The 21,248-nt window shown below is 35.9% G+C and overlaps 1 protein-coding gene across 1 annotated transcript in view; it reads right to left on the bottom strand.

The window, feature by feature from the left end:
- Window positions 1-3,967: 3,967 nt before the first annotated feature.
- Window positions 3,968-21,248, bottom strand: part of PAK2 (p21 (RAC1) activated kinase 2) — an 82,559-nt gene continuing 65,278 nt past the window's right edge. Inside the window, exons 12-15 of the mRNA XM_081028334.1 lie at window positions 20,839-20,938; window positions 18,402-18,598; window positions 8,239-8,376; window positions 3,968-7,791 (exon numbers count right to left, since the gene is read on the bottom strand). Of these exons, the coding sequence (XP_080884460.1) occupies window positions 7,705-7,791; window positions 8,239-8,376; window positions 18,402-18,598; window positions 20,839-20,938 (522 nt within the window). The 3' untranslated portion in view covers window positions 3,968-7,704. The remainder of the gene's footprint in view (window positions 7,792-8,238; window positions 8,377-18,401; window positions 18,599-20,838; window positions 20,939-21,248) is intronic.

Here is a 21,248-nt window from a genome sequence, read left to right as displayed (position 1 = left end):
CTTATGTGCATATACATAGAGGGGATCCTGTGAGCACACAGCAAGATGGTGGCAGCCGACAAGTCAAGACGCATCAGAAGGAAACCTACCTTGTTAGCGTCTTGATCTTGGACTTCTGAGCCTCTGGAACTGTGAGAAATAAATTTGTTTAAACCACTTGATCTATTGGTATTTTGTTATGGCAACGTGAACTGGCCAAGAAAAAACTCTTCTAATTAATACCTCAGGAAAGATACTGAATTTACGAAATAAGACCAGAAGGCTATAAAAAGGGAGATCAGAAAACAAGAATGAACTTTTGAAAATTAAGAATGTGATACTTGGGGGCCAGCCCAGTGGCTCAGGCAGTTGGAGCTCCATGCTCCTAACTGAAGGCTGCCGGTTCGATTCCCACATGGGCCAGTGGGCTCTCAACCACAAGGTTGCCAGTTCGATTCCTCGAGTCCCGCAAGAAATGGTGGGCAGCGCCCCCTGCAACTAAGACCGAACACGGCACCTTGAGCTGAGCTGCCACTGAGCTCCCGATGGCTCAGTTGTTTGGAGTGCATCCTCTCAACCACAGGGTTGCCAGTTCGATTCCTCGAGTCCCACAAGGGATGGTGGGCTGCGCCCCCTTCAACTAGTAATGGCAACTGCACCTGAAGCTGAGCTGCGCCCTCCACAACTAAGATTGAAAGGACAACAACTTGACTTGGAAAAAAGTCCTGGAAGTACACACTGTTCCCCAATAAAGTCCTGTTCCCCTTCCCCAATAAAATCTTTAAAATCTTTAAAAAAAAAAAAAAAAAGAATGTGATACTTGATATATGCTCACCAAGTGTGAGATCAAATCAAGGAAATTCTCCCAGAAAGTTAAAACAAAAGGCAAAAAGATGGAAAGCAGGAGAGAAAGGTAAGAAAAACAGATTAATGGTGGAATTCCTGAAAAGAAATAATGGAGGAAAATGTGGTAATTATTAAAGAATACAAGAATTTCACAGAACTGAAGGAAGTAAGTCTGACCAAGACAGTCTGCCAAATGCCCAAAGCTTATTAAAACATATATATCCTTACAAAGACACTTTATGGTAAAATTTCAGGAAAAAAGCTCCAGAGAAGCCGAGAAATGGATTATACACAAAGGTATTACCAGAAATGGCAGGCTAAGGGTCTAATATCCAAAATATACAAGGAACTCATGAAACTCAACAACAAAAAAACAAACAACCCAATTGAAAAGTGGGCAGAGGACCTGAAGAGACATTTCTCCAAAGAGGACTTACAAATGGCAAATAGACATATGAAAAAATGCTCAACATCACTAATCATCAGAGAAATGCAAATAAAAACCACAATGAGATATCACCTCACCCCAGTCAGAATGGCTATCATTGACAAGACAAATAGTAACAAGTGTTGGAGAGGCTGTGGAGAAAAAGGAACCCTCATACACTGTTGGTGGGAATGCAGACTGGTGCAGCCGCTATGGAAGGCAGTGTGGAGGTTCCTCAAAAAATTACAGATAGAATTACCGTATGACCCAGCAATCCCTCTCCTGGGTATCTACCCAAAGAATTTGAAATCATTTATACATCAAGACACGTGTGCTCCAATGTTCATTGCAGCTTTGTTTACGGTGGCCAAGACATGGAAACAACCAAAATGTCCTTTGATAGATGAACTGATAAAGTTGTGGTATATGTACACAATGGAATACTATTCGGCAGTAAGGAAAGATGATATAGGAACATTTGTGACAACATGGATGGATCTTGAGATTATAATGCTAAGCGAAATAAGTCAGACAGAAAAAGCAGAGAACCCTATGATTTCACTGATATGTGGTATATAAACCAAAAACAACAAAAGAACAAGACAAACAAATGAGAAACAAAAACTCATAGACACAGACAATAGTTTAGTGGTTACCAGAGGGTAAGCGGGGTGGGGGGAGGGAGATGAGGGTAAAGGGGATCAAATATATGGTGATGGAAGGAGAACTGACTCTGGGTGGTGAACACACAATGGGATTTATAGATGATGTAATACAGAATTGTACACCTGAAATTATGTAATTTCATTAACAACTGTCACCCCAATAAATTAAAAAAAAAAAAGAAATGGCAGGCTATAAGACAATGAAGCAGTGACTTCAAAATTCTCAAGGAAGATGATTTCAACCTAAAATCCTATTAAACGTGAGCCGTTTTCAGACATGCAAGTTCTTAAAAATCTTACCTTTACATACCCTTTCTCAGGAAGCTAGTCAAAGACGTACTTCTCCAGAATGAGGGAATAAGCCAAGCAAGAAGATATGATGTTCAGGAAACAAAGGATCTAACTCAAGAGTAAAGTGAAGTTGAGTTTCAGAAGCCAGAGGAGCAGAAGGCCTGGAGAGCAACATGCAAACTACAGCCCCAATCAAGTTCCAGGAAAGAAAAAGGAACTGTCATTAATTGAGACTATAGAAAATAGTTTCAGAGGGCTTTTGTAATTTTGTGGGGAGTTTGGGAAAACTTAGTTATAACAGAAATTTTCAAAGGCAACAAGAAAATTAACAACAGGAAAATCAGAGTTGTACAGGAAATGACATGTAATGATAACTCACTTGACTCAAGCAAACAACACTTTCGCATAACCATTAAGGTAAAAACTGACTACTAATTGAATAAAAAATTGCCATCTCTCTTAATTCAGAAATTAAGGGAGTAGAAATGGGAGAATGCGATGGTATGACAGTACCCAAATTCTCAACCATCATAACAGGAAATTACTAAAGAAAGTATATAGAAACGTCAAGAAATACCAGTATAAGGATATAATTTAGAGAGGTGAAGATTAATGCATGCTAAAAACAGCTCAGAGTTAAAAATAGATGCGTCTGTGGAGCAGGACTTGGCAGTGGGGAAGTTGAAAGCTGGGGACTATTACAACTCCTTTAAGATTAGTGTTCGAATTTTCAATCTATGTACATTATTTTGTTAAATGGCTAAAATAACTAGGCTTACAAAAAAGACCTTTCCCTTCATTGTTCTACTCCTCCTCTTCAAAAGATAAAACTTGTTAAATAATTTAGCATAAAAAATAATTTCCTAATTTAATTTAAATGCTTTAAACTCATACACATAGTGCTTTTCAAATCACACAGGCATTTTGAATTTTTCTTAGACAAATCTTTTAAGAATTTGCTGTAATTAAAGAAATACAAATGTTAGAATAGCACTAAACAGGTTTACAGTGTAACAAATATATTTTAAGCAGTCATTGCTAAAAATGTGTAATTTTGGTTTGTGATAGTGAACTCTATATTGCAGCTGCTCTGCATGTCAAGGTATCCAACATTCCAAATTAAATGTGTATAATGAAGTGATGCATTAAAGTATTGCACTTTTAAAGCTGTCTTGGTGCAGTTAACATAGAAATGCTACCGTGTTTGCCCAAAAATAAGACCTACCCTGAAAATAAGCCTGTTAAGATCAGCCAGACGGACGCATTTAGTACATTATGACGATGTTCCCAAAGATGACATGACTGTATTTGAATAAACATAGATTGTTGTAAATGAAAAAATAAGACATTCCCTGAAAATATGCATAATGTGCCATTTGGAGCAAAAATTGATATAAGACCCGGTCTTATTTTCGGGGAAACATGGTAGTAAGATTCTCACTACCTCTGCTAGGTTAGCATTAGAATTTGAAGCCAACTTACTGAAGGTATCAAACAGATCAGAAGTGTTTCCCTGGGTCTGACGGTCAGAACATTTCTAAATTTATTCTGAACCTGGTTTAGAAGAGGGAAGGCTCATGTTTACTACCCATACATTTCTGCAAACCTAATTTGGGCCTTGTAGTACATTCAAAATGGTGCCATGACATGTTTAAAAAACATTTATCTTTAAAAACACTATATAATGCTCTTTGAAAACCTATTACACTTATTCTTTTTAAGGTATTCTAATTTAAAGAATTGAGTTTAGGAAAGGAAAAAATAAACATAAAAAAAAGTTTATTTCTAGCCCTGAAAGAACAAAATTATTGAACAGTCATCAAATACAGCAGTTAATGTCAATGTAACAATTAAATAATTGAATAGGATTAAATTAAAAATAAAAGTCAATATAAAATTTGAAGACAAAACAGAAAAGACAAGCTGCTTTCAACTTAGTTCCATTTCTATCTACCAAAAAAAAGCAATACGTTCCTACCAAAGATGTTCAACTTCAACTATAATTCTGTTTTTCTTAATACAGAATGAAAATTTGTTTGATAGAATTATTATACATTCCTTTCTCCCTCTCATTTGGCAACACTCCAGAATGATGGAGAAACACTTCAGTTCTCTCAAGGCCAGGTCAGTGCTTGATTCTCCTTTGTGAAATTCCTACAATATCTACCACAGTATCTTTGCCAAAGTAGTCAATAAATGTGTTGAGTGAGAAAAAAGTGTGTGTTTTCCTTTCTTACACATGCATTTGCACTCACTGTGGGAAAAACTGATTTTAATTGTTTAAATATCTATTGTAGGAGCAATGGAGACAAGGACGACATCTGCTTTTTATATTATGAAATTCCACTATAAAAAGTTTGGATTTTAGCTATGTTCCATAATAATTTTTTGACATTTCACTGGATATGGATCTCAGTATATTTTAAAACTTTTAGATTAAAAAACTGATGCATCCATTTTTTTCTAACTATAGCTACTGCCTGACCAGATCAAGAATTATTCTGGCTAGAGTACAGTATATTTAAACAAACGTGTATTTATGTGAGCCCTAAAAGAAAAGTCATAGGTAGTTTTAAATTGCTTATTAAAGGCACAGGTTCGTTTAGGACTGGTGGTAACTAGATACATTTTAAGCAGCTTAATATTTATATGTGGAAAGGAAGAGAATGTATACTATGTGCCAGGCACTCAACACATGAAGAGAGTTGTGTTAGCCTTAGTTTCTATTGCTATCACAATCACTCTACTTGTTTACTATCCTACGTAGGATAAATTATTCAGTATTTTCATGGTTTCCCAGTTTTAACTGTCCCTAAAAGCAGCAAAAGGAACAAGAGGAGAAGGAAACTTTAAGACTGCTAGAGTCTGAAATAAAATAAATAAGTACTATAGTAATATTGTCCTAATAACACAAGAAGACTACTAAGGTAACTTTTATATTTAAATGGGAATTTTCATTTTAAAGTGATGACAAAAGGGTGAATACAAAAGGCAGTTATTAAAAAACATGAATCTTGATTCAGATATAATTTTTCTTTCAACAAAATCTAAACATTTTAATTTAAAATTAACTAGTAAATCACAATTCTGTATTGCTTTTAAGATTATTTTGTTTAAAAATGACACATTTCAGAATTAACCAAAGTATATTTCTATTACAAGTTAGTTTATCCGAGTAAGTAAAGAATAAACCACAGTGTAGCTCCCTTAACCTAGGAGTCAGATTTTAATGACAAAGTCCGTTGCCAGCAATGGACGTGCAAGTAACCATCAAAAGTTGTAAATACAAATCCCAAACTGCTTCTATAAACTTTAAAGACCTTTGTTGAGTCACAGGAATAAAAATGGGGCATTGGCACTGTATTCAATGAATATGGTCTTTATGACTTATATATGAAGTGCCTTCTAGAGAGGTCATGATGATCACAGTCTTATCATCTAGTTGGGTTCTATTTCATCCGTAGCATCTTCTTTATCACAATCCATCCAGACAACTATTTACAAAGAATGTTCAAATCTGGAACTCAAAAGGCAATGTAGCTTTCCACCAGAAATAAACCAGCTTGCTTCTGTAAAGTAATTTAGTAATAGCTATAGGGGGCTAATATAATCCAGGGAAACATAAAATCAAGAATCAAATTGAAAACAGCCCATTAAGTGCTCTAGATAAAAGTTGCATTATTTTACTCATTTTTGTGAAAACCTTCCTGCATTATCAATAAAAAAAACAGGCATTTCTATCCAATACTTATATCTTAACACAGATGATGGGAATGATAGGACATAAAACTGTATTAGTTCCCCCCAATGTACTCCAAATCATCAAAACTGTTTTTATTCATTATCTGTACTATTGCAGGATATCAAGTAGGTATGAAGTTAATTAGCAGAGAATGGTGGGAACATTCTATTCCAGAACCAAACCACTGATTTTTCTCTTTTATGTGGCTCTTGGCACGCCAGAAGGTGCGACACTACATCCAAATGTAAAAAAATAAAAAAATGAGAAAGGAAGAGAGGAAGAGGAGGGGAGGAGAGAAGAGAGGGCAGTCTAATAAGGCTGCAGGTCACAGACCTTTTAAAAATCTTTAAAATAAAGTATTGCTATAAACAAGCACATTTCATTTTTCTTTCTCCAGTTTTTTTACATGAATATTATTTACTTATTTGAAAAAAATCAAAAGTAGCTCAACATCTCAAATGATCCATGAATTTATCAAGAAATACTCTGTCATCTAAGGTCTTGGATAATAAAACATTGGTAATGGGTTGGGAACAATGTTTATAACAAATCTCTACAGTTTTCTGATTAGCAGTTGTATCTTTATGTAACTGACATTTCTCTTTCACGAATATAATCTCATTTAATTATTTTAGAGCTCACTAAGATTCAATACCCTCACTTTGTCTCTACTAGCTCCAAATATTTTTCTCCTTTAAATGGAAAAAGAGTTACCTTTTAAATTCTGAAAATCCAATGGTTATTATATTATTTATCGTGGGGTGGGGAGTAGGGTGAGAGAGGGTTAATTAAAAAACAAACTAAAATTACAACATATACAGAAACTTATTTCCAAAATGAAGGGGGAGGAAAAGGGAAGCGGAAGTACTAGAGGCATCAACCAAAGTCATAAAAGTCCAAGATGGAACAAGGACAAATCGCTTTGGTTCCTGAAGCCAAATCTGAAGAGGAAACAGTCAGAAGGGAAAATAAAATTGTAAGGATGTAGTCAATGGGGTTCTTTTTTTGTCTCAATGATTCAGTTATAAATATAGATTATTAGTCTCTCTATACATGTAACAAATGCCAAACACCTCACTATCATGAAATTTCTAAAACTGACTTTCACATTTGTTAAAAAAGGTAAAAATCACATACTCTTCTTCCCTTCCCCCAGTTCAAATTCTGAACCAAAATATTTCATGTAACAATAGCTGGTCCTAACTTCTATACAAAGTTAAACCATATCAAGTTCCTTTACCAATATAAGGAGCTAAATAATTTCTATTAAACTTGCCTCTAATTTAGGCCTAAGGAAAACAACTCAAACGGAGCAAGTCAAGGAAAAAGAAAGCTACAAAGAGAGAAAGACTAGCAGATGAAACAAATACTCTGAAAAACTCGAATCTGCCATTCAAGTATTGAAAATACCCCAAGAGGGGCAATGAATGGGATCTGTTACAATGAAGTCATCAAAATAAAATGCAAATCTCAAGCATGATAAATGGCCCTGATGGGCTGTCTGCTGAAAAAAGTAAGGCTAGTGATTCAGTCCACAATTCCTTTTGGACCCTAAAGAAGGGATTCAATACAAAGTTGTCATTCTGTTTTGCAATTTTCTCTTGAATGTCTTCAGGAAGTAGTAGTTTGTTTGTTTTTATTTCCTCCGTGTTATGCAAACCATTTCCTTAAACCCCAAAAGAGTAATAATTTTCATATATTAAAGGACTTCTTTTAGAAAATGGAACAAAGAATATGAGGCCACGGCAATGATGTTAACGGTTACTCTTCATTGCTTCTTTAGCTGCCATAATCAGTGGTGTCAAACTAGATAACGGTTTGGCCAGTTTCAGGAAGGGATGCTGCCAGAAAGAGGGGAGAAAAATAAATGTGTGTCAGCAGTTTAGAAGCTAAACATTTACTTTCAATTAAAGCCCCAAAGACTTTTATGGACCATAATTCATTTAATAAACACTATTTCAATACCTACATGAAATCAACAGAACCAATACATCACTTGTATAGTTGAAAGCATAATCTTTTTAAGTTTTTCTAATATTATTAAAAATTTCAGTCGAATGACCAGGATTCCCATGTCAGCAATGAACTGGTCTGAGAATTCCTAATATGCAAAAACTCATATTATAGTTTGACGGGTATTTTATTCCCAGCAGATGAAATGCTAAATTGCGGCAGCTGCCATGGTGCTGGTGATGAACAAGTAGTGAAATGTAATGAATAACATTATGTAAACTTTGGTTACTCAAAGGTCAAGTTATTACAAAAACAGTTGTCATGTCCAAATTCACCTGTAACAATTCTTTGGCTGAACCCCTTTTCTCCACATCCATCTCCAAACATCGATTTAAGAAATCCCGAAATATTGGGGAAAGTTTCTCTGGGTTCTGAAGTTCTGGGGTTCCATTAGTTGCTATCAGGTATAAGGCCTAAAAACAAGAACACCATTGATATAATGTAGCTCAACAAAGTGACAAAGCACTTTATAAAGTTTATGGGTCTTTCATATCTTTAAAAACAATCACTATAAATACTAAAGTGAAGTTAGTATTATTTCTACCCATTTGGATTAGATATTTTTCTTTTATTTTAGATGTTTCATTTCCCTAATTTCTTTTTCAAAAATTAGCTTTATCTTTTTTTTTCGGGGGGGAGGGGAGGAGGTGTTTATAAATGCAATATATAAAGAACTGTAATATGTAAGGGCATGAAGAAAAAAGATGACAACCCCACCATTAACGTATAGTATCCAATTTACCTTTCTTAAACTTTTATCAAATCACACATTTCAAAACAATGGAGTTTATTGAAACTTAAAAAAAATAAACTAGCTGTATCTATATATAGGTGAAGAGGCAGAGCACAGAGAATATTTAGGACAGTGGAAATACTCTGCATACTATAACAATAGTCACGTTTTTCACTATACATTTGTCCAAACCCATAGAATGTACACCAGCAAACATGAACCCTAATGGAAACTATGGACTCTGGGTGATAATGATGTGTCAGTGTAAGTTCACTGATTGTAAGAAATGTGCCCTCTGGTGAGGGGTGTTGGTAACTGAGGACGCTGTGTATGCATGTATGGGGGAAGTGGGTACATAGGAAAGCTCTGTATCTTCCTCTCATTTTTGCGGTGAACATAAAACTGCTCTAAAAAAAATAAACTTGAAAAAAAGCAAACCCAAAAACAAAACTAGCTATATCCCAGCCTTATCCTTATTAATAATATATTAGAGCTACAAAATTATTTTAATGGCTGGATTGATTAGTGTCGTCAATTATATGGATGTTTCATAATTTAGTCAATCCCCTTTGGAAAATCCTTGTATTCTTTATGTGCTTTTCTGATTATTTTCTTTAAGTTCCTAGAAATGGAATTAAAAAACAATTAATAGGCTTAGAGCTCCCATATACCCCACTAACAATTTCCTCTATTATCGATATCTTACATTAGTACTATACACTTGTTACAGGTGATGAAAACAATAGATACACTTTCATTAAACAAAAACCTATAGTTTACATTAGGATTTACTCTTTGTATTGTGTGGTTCTATGGGTTTTGACAAATGTACACTTGCCATGTATCCACCATTATAGTATCACACAGAGTTAATTTCACTACCCTAAAAAATCCCGTGCTCCACCAATTTATCATTCTCATACCCTGAGCCCCTCTGGCAACCACTGATCTTTTTTTACTCTCTATAGTTGGAATCATACCATAAAAGTTCTGACAATTACGTTCACAAACGTGATGCTAACCTTTTTTGATATCATAGGGATTATTCATTATGAATTTGTTCCAAGTGGACAGTTAACCCAGTTTACTATTTGGAAGTGCTGAAGTGAAAAGGCTGCGTGAAAAAGTTAGACGACCTGAACTTTTCGCTAACAATTCATGGCTCTTGCATCACGACAATGCACCAGCTCACAGGGCACTGTCTGTGAAGGAGTTTTTAGCCAGTAAACAAACAACTGTATTGGAACACCCTCCCTACTCACCTGATCTGGCCCCCAATGACTTTTTTCCTTCCCAGAAGACAAAGGAAATATTGAAAGGAAGACATTTTGATGACCTTCAGGACATCAGGGTAATATGATGACAGCTCTGATGGCCATTCCAGAAAAAGTTCCAAAATCGCTTTGAAGGGTGGACTAGGCGCTGGTGTTGGTGCATAGCTTCCCAAGGGGAGTACTTCACAGGTGACCGTAGTGATATTCAGCAATGAGGTATGTAACACTTTTTCTAGGATGAGTTCGCGAACTTAATTGTCAGACCTCGTATGTAGCCTCTTGAGACTGGGTTCTTTCACTAAGCAATATGCATGTAAGGTTCTTCCAAGTCTTTTTGTGGTTTGATAGCTCATTTCTTTTTATCTTTTTAATGTTATGGAATAACATTCAATTGTATATATGTACCGTTATCTATTTACATACTTTTAAAAATACAGTGTATATATACATTTCACATCTTGGCTGCTTCCAATTTGGGGCAATTATGAATAAAGATACTATAAACATTTGTGTTTAGGTCTGTATGGACATACATTTTTAACTCATTTGGGTAAGTAATACTGAGTACAATTCTGGATTGTGTGTTACAGTATGTTTAGTTTTGTAGAAAATGAAATGTCTTCCAAAGTGGCTGTACCATTCTGCATTCCTATCAGCAATGAATGCGAGTTCCTGTTGCTCCAAATTGACACCGGCATTTGGTATTTTCAGATTTTTGTATTTCAGGCCATTCTAATAAGTATGTATTGGTATCTCCTTGTTGTTTTAATTTATCAATTCCCTAACGACATTATGTTGACCATCCCTTCATACGTTTATTTGACATGTGTACCTTCTGTGGTAATGTGTAGATCTTTTGCCCATTTAGAAATCGGGTTGTTTATTTTCTCACTGTTGAGTTTTAAGAGTTCTTTGTGTATTTTGTATAACATCCTTTATGAGATAGGTGTTTTACAAGTATTTTCTTTCAGTCTGTGACTTGTTTTTTCATTCTCTTAATTCTATCTTTCTCAGAGAACATGATTCCATTTCTAACAAACTCAAATGTATTCTTTCATGGGTCTTACTTTTGATATTGTATCTAAAGACATTGCCAAACCTGAGGTCACCTAGAATTTCTACAGAATTATTTAAAGTTTCTGCTGTATTGCCAAAATGCCATCAAAAAATGCTACCAACTGACATTCGAACCATCAGTATGAGTCTGCCCATTTCCTTGTTTTTATACTTAAGTTTACTTCTCTCTACATCTCAACCAAAATTTTCATTTAAAAATTTCATTCTAAGAAATTCTGAGATAGCAATTAATTTCAAGTTAAGATCATCAGACTGTTCTGAGCCCCCCCCACTTCCACAGAAGGGATTAATGGACAACTCCATAAAAACAAGTATTCCTTCTTTCCAAATACTTAACAACCATTTCTCTACTTTGAGGTAAATCTTACTACTACACTCTATTTTCATGTATGTTAGTGATTATAAAAAGCCCATTCCATGACTCCCAATCATTCTCCCAGTTTCTACATTCTAATGCACACGTGACTCTACACATTTCCCTTTCAGGCTTTAATTTTTCATACATGGCTCCCCGTTCCCTTCTCAAACATTCTTCATACTTTATGATGGCCTGGCTCTCCCATGAGGATTCTGCCTCATCCACAGTGCTCTCTAGTGGTAGCTTTTTCTCTCCTACACCTTTGCATGGGTCTGGAGATGGAGTGTTCTTTTGGTTCCTCACTGCCTCTTTAAGGTCTCTCTCTCTCTCTCCCCCCCCCCCCCCCCCCGTATCTATGCGTGTAACTCCTGCCCTTTCAAACTTGTATCTACCTTTCCTTGTTTCAAAGATCTACCAAACACTTTTATTGCTAACATTACTCATAATTCACAGTGATTGCAATAGCTACAAAGATGCTTGCAAACCTAAAGCTCCTTGACCTCCTCTTCTCCCATTTCTTGTCCTTAAGCCTACCTTAGCCACACCCACCCATGGTTATATCCTATATCTTATCAGTACCAATAACTGCAACTCTAAAATCTCAGTTGCACTCTCAACTACTGTTTTCATACCTACTCGTAGTACACCAATGCTAGCAATCTCTTGACTCCACTGAACCTAAATAAATCCCACTCATCTTCCACTGTCCAGGATTACTTTCACACAAGCATGTCTTTGACCCTCTTGCAGTTCACAGCATTCAAAACTCTGCCTACACCTTGTGTGCACCTATACAGCTAAGTACGGTGGAAGAAAAAGATATGAATATACCCTGCTGACTGGCATTGTTAACCTCACATGGGCCCTTAGTGCTTCCAGCATTCACACTAGATTTCCCGATTTTATGCGCTTTCCCACTCTCCTGTTTCTGTTCCAGGATACTATACATTACATTTGTTGTGTTTCCTTAGGCTCCTCTTGGCTGTGACAATTTCTTAGACTTTCTTTTTGATGACCCTGACAGCTTGAAGGAATATTACTGGTCAGGTATTATAATGTAGGATGCTCTTCTATTGAAATTTGATGCTTGGGGAGGACGAATGGCTCAGTGGGTTAGAACGCGAGCTCTCAACAACAGTGTTGTGGGTTCAATACCCACATATGGGAAGATGGGCTGTGCCCCCTGCAACTAAGACTGAAAACGGCGACTGGACTTGGAGCTGAGCTGTGCCATCCACAACTAGATTCAAGGACAACTATTTGGAGCTGATGAGTTCTGGAGAAACACACTGACCCCCAGTATTGCTCAATAAAATAAAAAAATAAAAGAAAATTTTAAAAAAGAATGTAAAATTTATCAACTTAAAAAAAAAGGAATTTGATGTTTTTCCCATGGTTAGACAGAATTTATGAGTCTGGAGGAAAAGGATTACAGATCGAGTGCCATTTTCATTGCACCATATCAAAGGAACATACTATCAACGTGATTTAGGAATGTTCGTGTTCAACTTATCATCTGGCTGAGATAGTGTTTGTCAGATTTCTCTACTGTCAAGCTACTTTTTTCTCCCCTCTTCACACTGTGCTCTTTGGAAGACAGTTGCTATGTGCAGCCTACACTTAAGGAACAGGCAGTTACGCTCCATCTCCTTCAGGGTGGAATATCTACATAAACTATTTGGAATTCTGAGTGAGATTTTTCTCTTCTGCCCATTTATTTATTCAATCACTATATCAGTATGGACTCAAATATTATTTTATACTTTGGGTTATAATCCCACACTACTTAATTTTCTTATTCAAATATTTGTACCTTGGCCACTGGAGTTCTTTCAGTTTGGCCCCTGTGGCCCTTTTCCATACCCCCCACCCATCAGTGTGGACTTTTTTTTTTTAGCTCAGTATTGCTTATGGTTCTGTTTTGTCTTCTTAGTTGAGTTTTATTAGATGTAACTCTTTCATTACTTAGTGTTTGCTTAAGGGTGTAGATAGCATGCAGCTTTCAGTTAGCACAATCGTCACATTATGCCACTTCACACAGAATACAAGAATCTTATAATTCTCCCCTTCAGCCTTATGCTTTTGTTGTCATTTAACTTAGACACTTTTTTCCCCTCCCTTAATAGATATTCTTATTCAAACAGTTTTATCTTTTAAAGACATCTATGTAAGAAAAAGAATCTTATATATTTACCCATTTGGTTACTATTTCTAGTGCTCTCCATTTCTTTGTGTAAAGCCACATTACCATTTTCTTTCTGCTTTAAAAAACTTCCTTTTGGGTGGTGAACACACAATGGGATTTATAGATGATGTAATATAGAATTGTACACCTGAAATCTATGTAATTTCACTAACAATTGTCAACCCAATAAATTAAAAAAAAAAAAACTTCGTTTACTATTGCTTGTAATGTAGATTTGCTGGTGATAAATTCTTTCAACTTTTATATGTTTGAGAAAATCTTCACTTTAGTTTTTAAAAGATATTTCTTGACTGTAGAATTCTTGGTTGAACAATATTTTCTTTCAAAACTCCATTACACATGTATGTAGAACACTTGAAGTTCACTGACACTATTTCATTTTTTAAAAATTTCATTTGCTCCTATGTTTCATTTTGGATAGTTTCTATTACTATGTCTATGATTATTAAATCATCTTTTTCTTCAATGTACAGTCTGCCATTAGTCCAATCTTAAACACTGTAGTTTGTATCTGTAAAATTTTTTTAGTATACTTTACAAATGTCTCCACTTAACTCTTTTCACATCTGGAATGCAGTTATAGAAATTGTTTTAATGATTTTGTGTACTCATTCTTGTATCTGTGTCAGTTCTGGGTTGGTTTCAAATGATGGATTTTTCTCCTCATTGTGAGTTGTAATTTTCATGTTCTTTTGCATGCCTGCCAAACTTTGGATATTTAGGTGCTGAATATATCAGTATTCCTATAAATATTCTTGAGCTCTGTTCTGGGAGACAGTTACTCTGGAACTGATCCTTTGGGTCTTGTTTTTAAAGTTTGTTAGGTGGGACCACAGCAGCATGTAGCTTAGGGGTAATTATTTCCTAGCACTTCTATTCAATATTCTGTGAATTACGGCTGACAGAACCAGGCACTATTCCCAGTCTTCTGAGCACCAGGCATTGTTCTCTCCAATCTTAGCAGATGGTTAAATCCCCGGCCCTGGACAGCTTTCTTCACACAGGTGTGCCAATCTCTGTTGAATATTCAACGGGGATTTTCCACAGTCTCCAGACTCTTGTCTCTGGGAGGCTGTCTCCTCTCCTGTACTTTGTGTCTTTTGAACTCCAGCTGCCCTGGTCTCCCCCTACTTTCAACTCTATGTCAACTCAAGGAGTCCACTGTGCCCCACCTGTATTCTCCCTCCCTGTGCATGACATGGAAACTCTCTGAAGACATTAAGCTGAAGACATTAAACTGGAGCAATCACAGAGCTCACTTCATGCCTTTCCCATCTTTGGAGATCACTATTCTTCATTGTCTGATGTCCGGTATATTGAAAAACCATTGTTTCATATATTCTAATAGGAGGGTTAATTTAATCCCTGTTATTCCATCTCGACAGGAAGCAGAAGTTCCTGTTTGTCAAGTTTTCACCAATTACATCCACATTGCCAACTCCAAATATCAAGTCTCAGTCCTCATCTTACTTGACATAACTTTCTGACAAGCTGATTTTTCCCTCACTTTTTGCATGAAGATTCCAGGGCATATGTTTATTTGGTTTTATCTACCTCTCTGGCCATTCCTTCTCAGTCGCCTTTGCTGGCCTGCCACACCGACTCTTAGCTGTGAAATGCCTCAGGGTATAATATAAGCTAAATGTCCTCTACTATCTGTCTATGCCCACTTGACCTGGTGATCCTATCTATCCTCAAGCTTTAAATAATTTCTATAACTAACAAGTCTCAATTTTATATCTCTAGCGTGGACTCCATACTTGCATACCCACCAGCCTATTCAACATATCCACTTGGATGTTTAGGTATTTCAAACTTAACATGTCTAAACATGTTAAAATATCATCTCCTGATCTCCCACTTGCCATCCCCACCCTCCTACTCTACCTACAGCCTACCCTATTTCAGTTAAGGTGAACTTCAACTTCATCTTTTCAGTTGCTTAGGTCAAACTCTTGGGGGTTATCTCTCCCTCTCTCTCATGTAGGCTCTCCTTTCAAATTATATCCAGAATCCAACTACTGTTTCTGACCTGCACTGATAACATCCTACCCTGAGGTACCATCGTATCTTGCCTGGATTATTACAACAGCCTCCTAACTGGTTTTCCTGCTTCTGCCTTTGCCTCCCTTGAGAGTCTCTTCTCAACAAAGTAGCTACAGTGATCCTGTTAAAATGTAAGTAGGCCCATTTCACTTCTCTGCTCAAAACTGTACAATGGTTTCCCCATCTTACCTTTGTAGAAGCCAGAATCCATACAAAGGCCTAATAAGGCCTGACACAGTCTGACCTCCTTTCTTCACTAATCTGCCTTTTTTTATTTCCTGCTGTGCACTCCCTGAGTGCTAACTAAGCTAGAATCCTTAATGATCTTTGAATACATTAGGAATGCTCCTGCTTTATGGCCTTTGCACACGCTGTTTCTTTTGATTGGAATGTTCTTCCCTTAGGTCACTAGGTATCACTCTCTTACCTCCCGTATTCAAATGTCAACTCAGTGAAGCTCTCCCCAAGCACTCTTCAAATTGAACACTCTTGACTCCCTGACTATCAGTCCTCGTACTTAAGAGTCCATCATTTAATATATTACATATTATTCTTATTTTGTTTATGTTTCTCTCTTCCTTCTATGAGGGCAAAAATTTTATTGGTTCTTTTCTTTTCTATTGTTAGTTCTTCTAGACAGTGCCTTGAACAGTGCCTAACAAGACCAGATACTTGAATCAATGTTTACTGAAAAAATTAGGTTTTAAAAATTGTTCTAAAATTAATTACTTCTATAGAAGTACTTTAATTGCTCACTTGAACTGAAATCTTTGCAAGAAGATGAAAAGCATTCAGGAAAAATGGAATTAAAATCCATGCCATCCACATAGGATACCTTCTACACATAGCCATTACCTTCTCTGTTGCCTATTTTATATAGGCATCTCCAACTTATTTTGAAAAAATATTTAAAAACTTCTGGTAATAAGTCTATAGTCATACAGACTTTAAAGAGAGTAATTAAAATAACTCTTTTTAAAATAGCTTTAGATACAATGCACATACTATAAAAATCACCCTTTTTAAGTGCACAATTCAGTGTTTAGCATACTCACAAAGTTGTACAATCATCACTACTGTCTAACCTCAGAATATTTTTATCCCTCCAAAAAGAATATCCATGTGCATTATTAGTCACTTCCCATGCCCTCCTCTCTGCAGTCTCAGGAAACCACAAATCTCCTGTCTCTACAGATTTACCTATTCTATGCATTCATATGCAGCCGATCCTCATTTCATATATGCGAATTCACCTACTCACTAAAATTTATTTGTAACTCCAAAATCAAAACTCTCAGTGCTTCTGTGGTTATTCATGGATCTGCGCAGAAAGGTAAAAAGCAGAGTGCTGAAGTGTTCCTGAGGGCAAGAAGGCAGTGATGTGCCTAATGGAGAACACATACGTGCCTGACAACCTTCATTCAGGCATGAGTTATAGAGCTGCTGGCCGTGAGTTCACGTTGCTGAATCAATCACCCATGTTACACAGTGTCTTTAAACAGAAACACACATAAAGCAAGGTTGCATATTGATCAGTTGACAAAAATGGTGCGACTAGAAGCTTGCAGGAACCTAACCTTATATTTCCCCTGGAAACAAGGGTTCAGTATTCATCAATTCAGTGTTTGCAGCTTTATAGAATCCAATTACCATGAACAAGAATCAAATGATCCCATAATCATACAACATGTGATCTTTTGTGTTTGACTTCTTAGCACAATGCTTTCAAGGTTCAATGTTGTATGTATCTATACTTCATTCCTTTAATTATAGCTCAAAAATATTCCATTGTATTGATATAGCAGTTTTGTTTATTCATCAAATGATAGACATTTAAGTTGTTTCTACCTTTTGGCTATTATGAATAATGCTGCTATCGACATTTGTGTATAAATTTTTGCGTAGATACATGCTTTTAATTATCTTGGCCATATACCTAGCAGTGGAATTACTAGGTGATAGGGTAACTTTACGAGAACTTTTACAGGAATTGTCAAATTGTCTTGCAAAGCGCTGCACCCTTTGACCTTCCCACTAGCAGTGTGTGAGGGTCCCAATTTCCCCACATCCTCACCAACACTTGTTATTGATCATCTTTTTGATTATAGTCATTCTTGCAGGTGTGAAATGGTATTGTGTTTGGTATCATATATGATAATTTAAAAATAGAAGATAAAAGATAAAGAAACAAAAGGAGGGAGGGAAGGAAGACAGGAAGGAAAGAAGGAAGAAAGGAAGGAAGGAAAGAAGGAAGGGGCCCCCAAACTCTCCACCCTCAGCTGCTGAATACTGAATTGTATAAAGTCTACTGACCTCATCTGTATCTCAGGACCCTCACTCTTTTGTTTGAACACAGGCTTTAATATTGCCATCTACACAGCTTTCTGACAGATGTGATCTTGCTTTCCTCTTCTCTGTACCTGGGGGTACCAGAGGCCAAGGTCCAAAGTTGATAACCTGAAGGGTATATATCTAGGGACCCTTAACTCTGTAGGAAAGTGAGGAAATTCTTATGTCCAAAATTAGAAACCATTCAGCTTACTAACATCTATAAATTCTTTACCTAACATATTCAACTCAACCCAGAAGCAAATGATTTTTTGATGCAGAGTAAGGGCAGAGACTAGGTTTAACCAACTTTGCATCTTAAATTCTTGGCCAGTGCCTGGCACAAGGATATTCTAAATAAGTGTTTTAAAGAAAAGATTTTTCTTAAAATAAGACTGGTGTTTAATTGGTCTTACCCTCAAGGGATTTTCATTGAGGTATGGAGGCTCTCCTTCTACCATCTCAATAGCCATGATACCCAGAGACCATATGTCCACTTTAGGGCCATAAGCTTTCCGTGTCACCACCTCTGGTGCCATCCAGTATGGCGTGCCAACCATGGTACTTCGCTTGCTCTGCTCAGGGGTGATCTGGGCACAGAAACCAAAGTCAGCTATAAAACAAAACAAAACATCCAGAGTTAATGGTATCCATGGATAGTTTTATCTAAGAGTTCACATTAGATGACCTAATTACATTTGACTATTCAGCCTCCTGTTTTTTAAAGATTGTGTCAATAAAGTCAACTAGCATGGGTTTACAACTATTTTGATGATGTTACATACTTTCACTTGTTTGCTTTTACTTCCAACAAGCAGAGGGCAAATTATCAAGAGGTCTTTAAATAATTCATTCTACCCCCAAAATTGTAATAAAGTTGAAAAAGGTCTAAAAGAAAAAGTCACCAAAGGTGGACACTAAAACTAAATGCTGTGAATCAGCAAAGGTCAGGAAATGGCAACTACTTTTGAAGAAAATAAAAGAAAATAAACAAAAGCTAGCATTAGTAAGCCTCGGACTTAGGAGAGTCTAGAAAAAGCACACATTTAACTGCAACTGTTCCTACAAGGTGCTCACCAGCATTACTCTACTCCAACCACCTCGTTTTATAACTGAGGAGCAGAATGCCTAGCTTAGTACTGTTAATTTAGGGGTAAAGTCAGGATAAGAATCTAGAATTTTTCCCTCCCTTCCACTGTTAAACCCATTCTGTTCCATATGTAACTGCTGTTACAAACATTTAAGGTTTGTAAGCTTCAGAATTTTTGTTATGAATTTATATACATACAAATAATATCTATGAACCACTTAGTTTACCTAATTAGGGTATTTTATAAACTGCTTTTTAAAACAATTTCTTTTTAGAGATCTTCCCTTATTAATACATTGATCTACTTCATTATAACTACACAATATTACAGAATATAAAAATATTATAACTTATTTGACCATTTCCATACTGCTAGACATTTAAGATATTTTTGTTTTTTCTTTACAATGTTGCAGAGAATATCTTTGTACTTGTTTGTTGCATATGTTCAACAATTCTATAGGAGAGAATCCTAAAAGAGCATATATTAGGTCAAATTATATTTATAGCTAAAATTAATCTTATAAAAAACCAGGTAGTAGATGAGGGTAAAGGAGATCAAATATATGGTGATAGAAAGAGAACTGACTCTGGGTGGTGAACACACAATGTGATACACAGATGATGTACTACAGAATTGTACACCTGAAATCTATGTAACTTTTCTAGCAACTGTCACTCCAATAAACTTTAAAAAAACAACAACCCAGATACTGTTTCAAGTACCTTATTATAAGAATTAACATATCTAAATCTTCACGATAACTCTAGGAGATAGGTATATTTATTATTATTCCTAATTTTAAAATGGGGAAACTGAGGCTTATATATTTTGGATGACTTACCCGAGATTATTCATCTAATAAGTGGAAAACCAGGATTAAATGTTATCCAAAAAAGCCTAATTCAGTTTAGTCTAATGTGTATCTACCAAAAAAGTATGAGAAATCCATTGCCCATTACGATTAAGATTAGTAATTTTATATTTTGACCACTTGATAGAACCTGGACCTTTTTTCTTGTGCTTGAATAACTTCTGGAGGATGTATCTTAAAAAAAGGGATGTTGAAAAAGGAGCCAAATTCTCTAGCAGAACAGAAGAAAATGTTTTTGGTTCCTTGATCTAAGAAATGCCTTGAGTTTTTAGATACGGTAGTTAGAGAAACCTCAGTAGAAGTTCTTAAATCCCACAGAGGATATGATTAGAACTGAAATATAGCTAGCAGAGGAAAAGGAATCTAGGAATTTTTTTTTCATGACTCTACCCTGTCTGATGCAAAAGATAATTAGGAAGAAGAGGTTTTTGTTCCTTGTCATCTCCGAGGTTAGGGTCATACACTTCTCCCGATTAGGCCATACTCTGCCAAATCCAAAAAAAGCCAAACCGCATGACAAAAATCTCTCCTAACAGATAGCAGAGACAAATTCAAGTTTATTTTTGGAAGATAGCTGCAACATTATGACAGTGCCAGGCACTGTTCCTCAGTGCTTTACATTTTTAATCCTCAGAAGAATTCTTTGAGATAGGTATTATTATTCTCCTTATCATGCAAATGAGAAAATAGGCACAAAGAGATTAAGTAACTCACCTAAAATTATTCAGAAAGTACAGTATATTTGCTATTTCAATACAAGCTGTCCAGTTGTGTTTCTCCCTTTCTCCATATATTATCATAAAAACGTTAATAGGTTTTTTACTTAAACAAAAGGCAGAAAATTATAATAAATAACAAATAAATGATATTCGTTCATTTATTACTCACTAAGTTTAACTGATCCTTCCATCCCCAAAAGCACATTGTCACTTTTGATGTCTCTGTGGATCACTTGGTTAGCATGTAAAAACTCCAATGCCTGTAAACACTGAACAGAAGAAGAAAACCAATCAATGAAAAAGCCTCTCAAAAGTTTAAGGGAGGTTCACATACAATACTGCTTATGGCTGGAGCACTGCTTCTAGTATCCAAGACATGCCAATTTATAAAGAAAAAACATCCTCCCATGTGCGAAGTCACTAAAAGAAAGGACATATTAATTAATTAGATTCCCCATCTTCCACCTTCTGGTCTTATCCAGAGATAATTATTAAATGATATCTTATTTAGTCCTGCCATGGATTGTTTAAAACCTTAAGAATAACATTTAATCTTCAATGTTCTCATTTATAAAACGA

The sequence above is a fragment of the Rhinolophus hipposideros genome, assembly GCF_964194185.1.
Source record: "Rhinolophus hipposideros genome assembly, chromosome: 2".
NCBI lineage: Eukaryota > Metazoa > Chordata > Mammalia > Chiroptera > Rhinolophidae > Rhinolophus > Rhinolophus hipposideros.
Note: the sequence above shows the minus strand (reverse complement) of the source record. Positions and strands in the feature narration are given on the sequence as shown.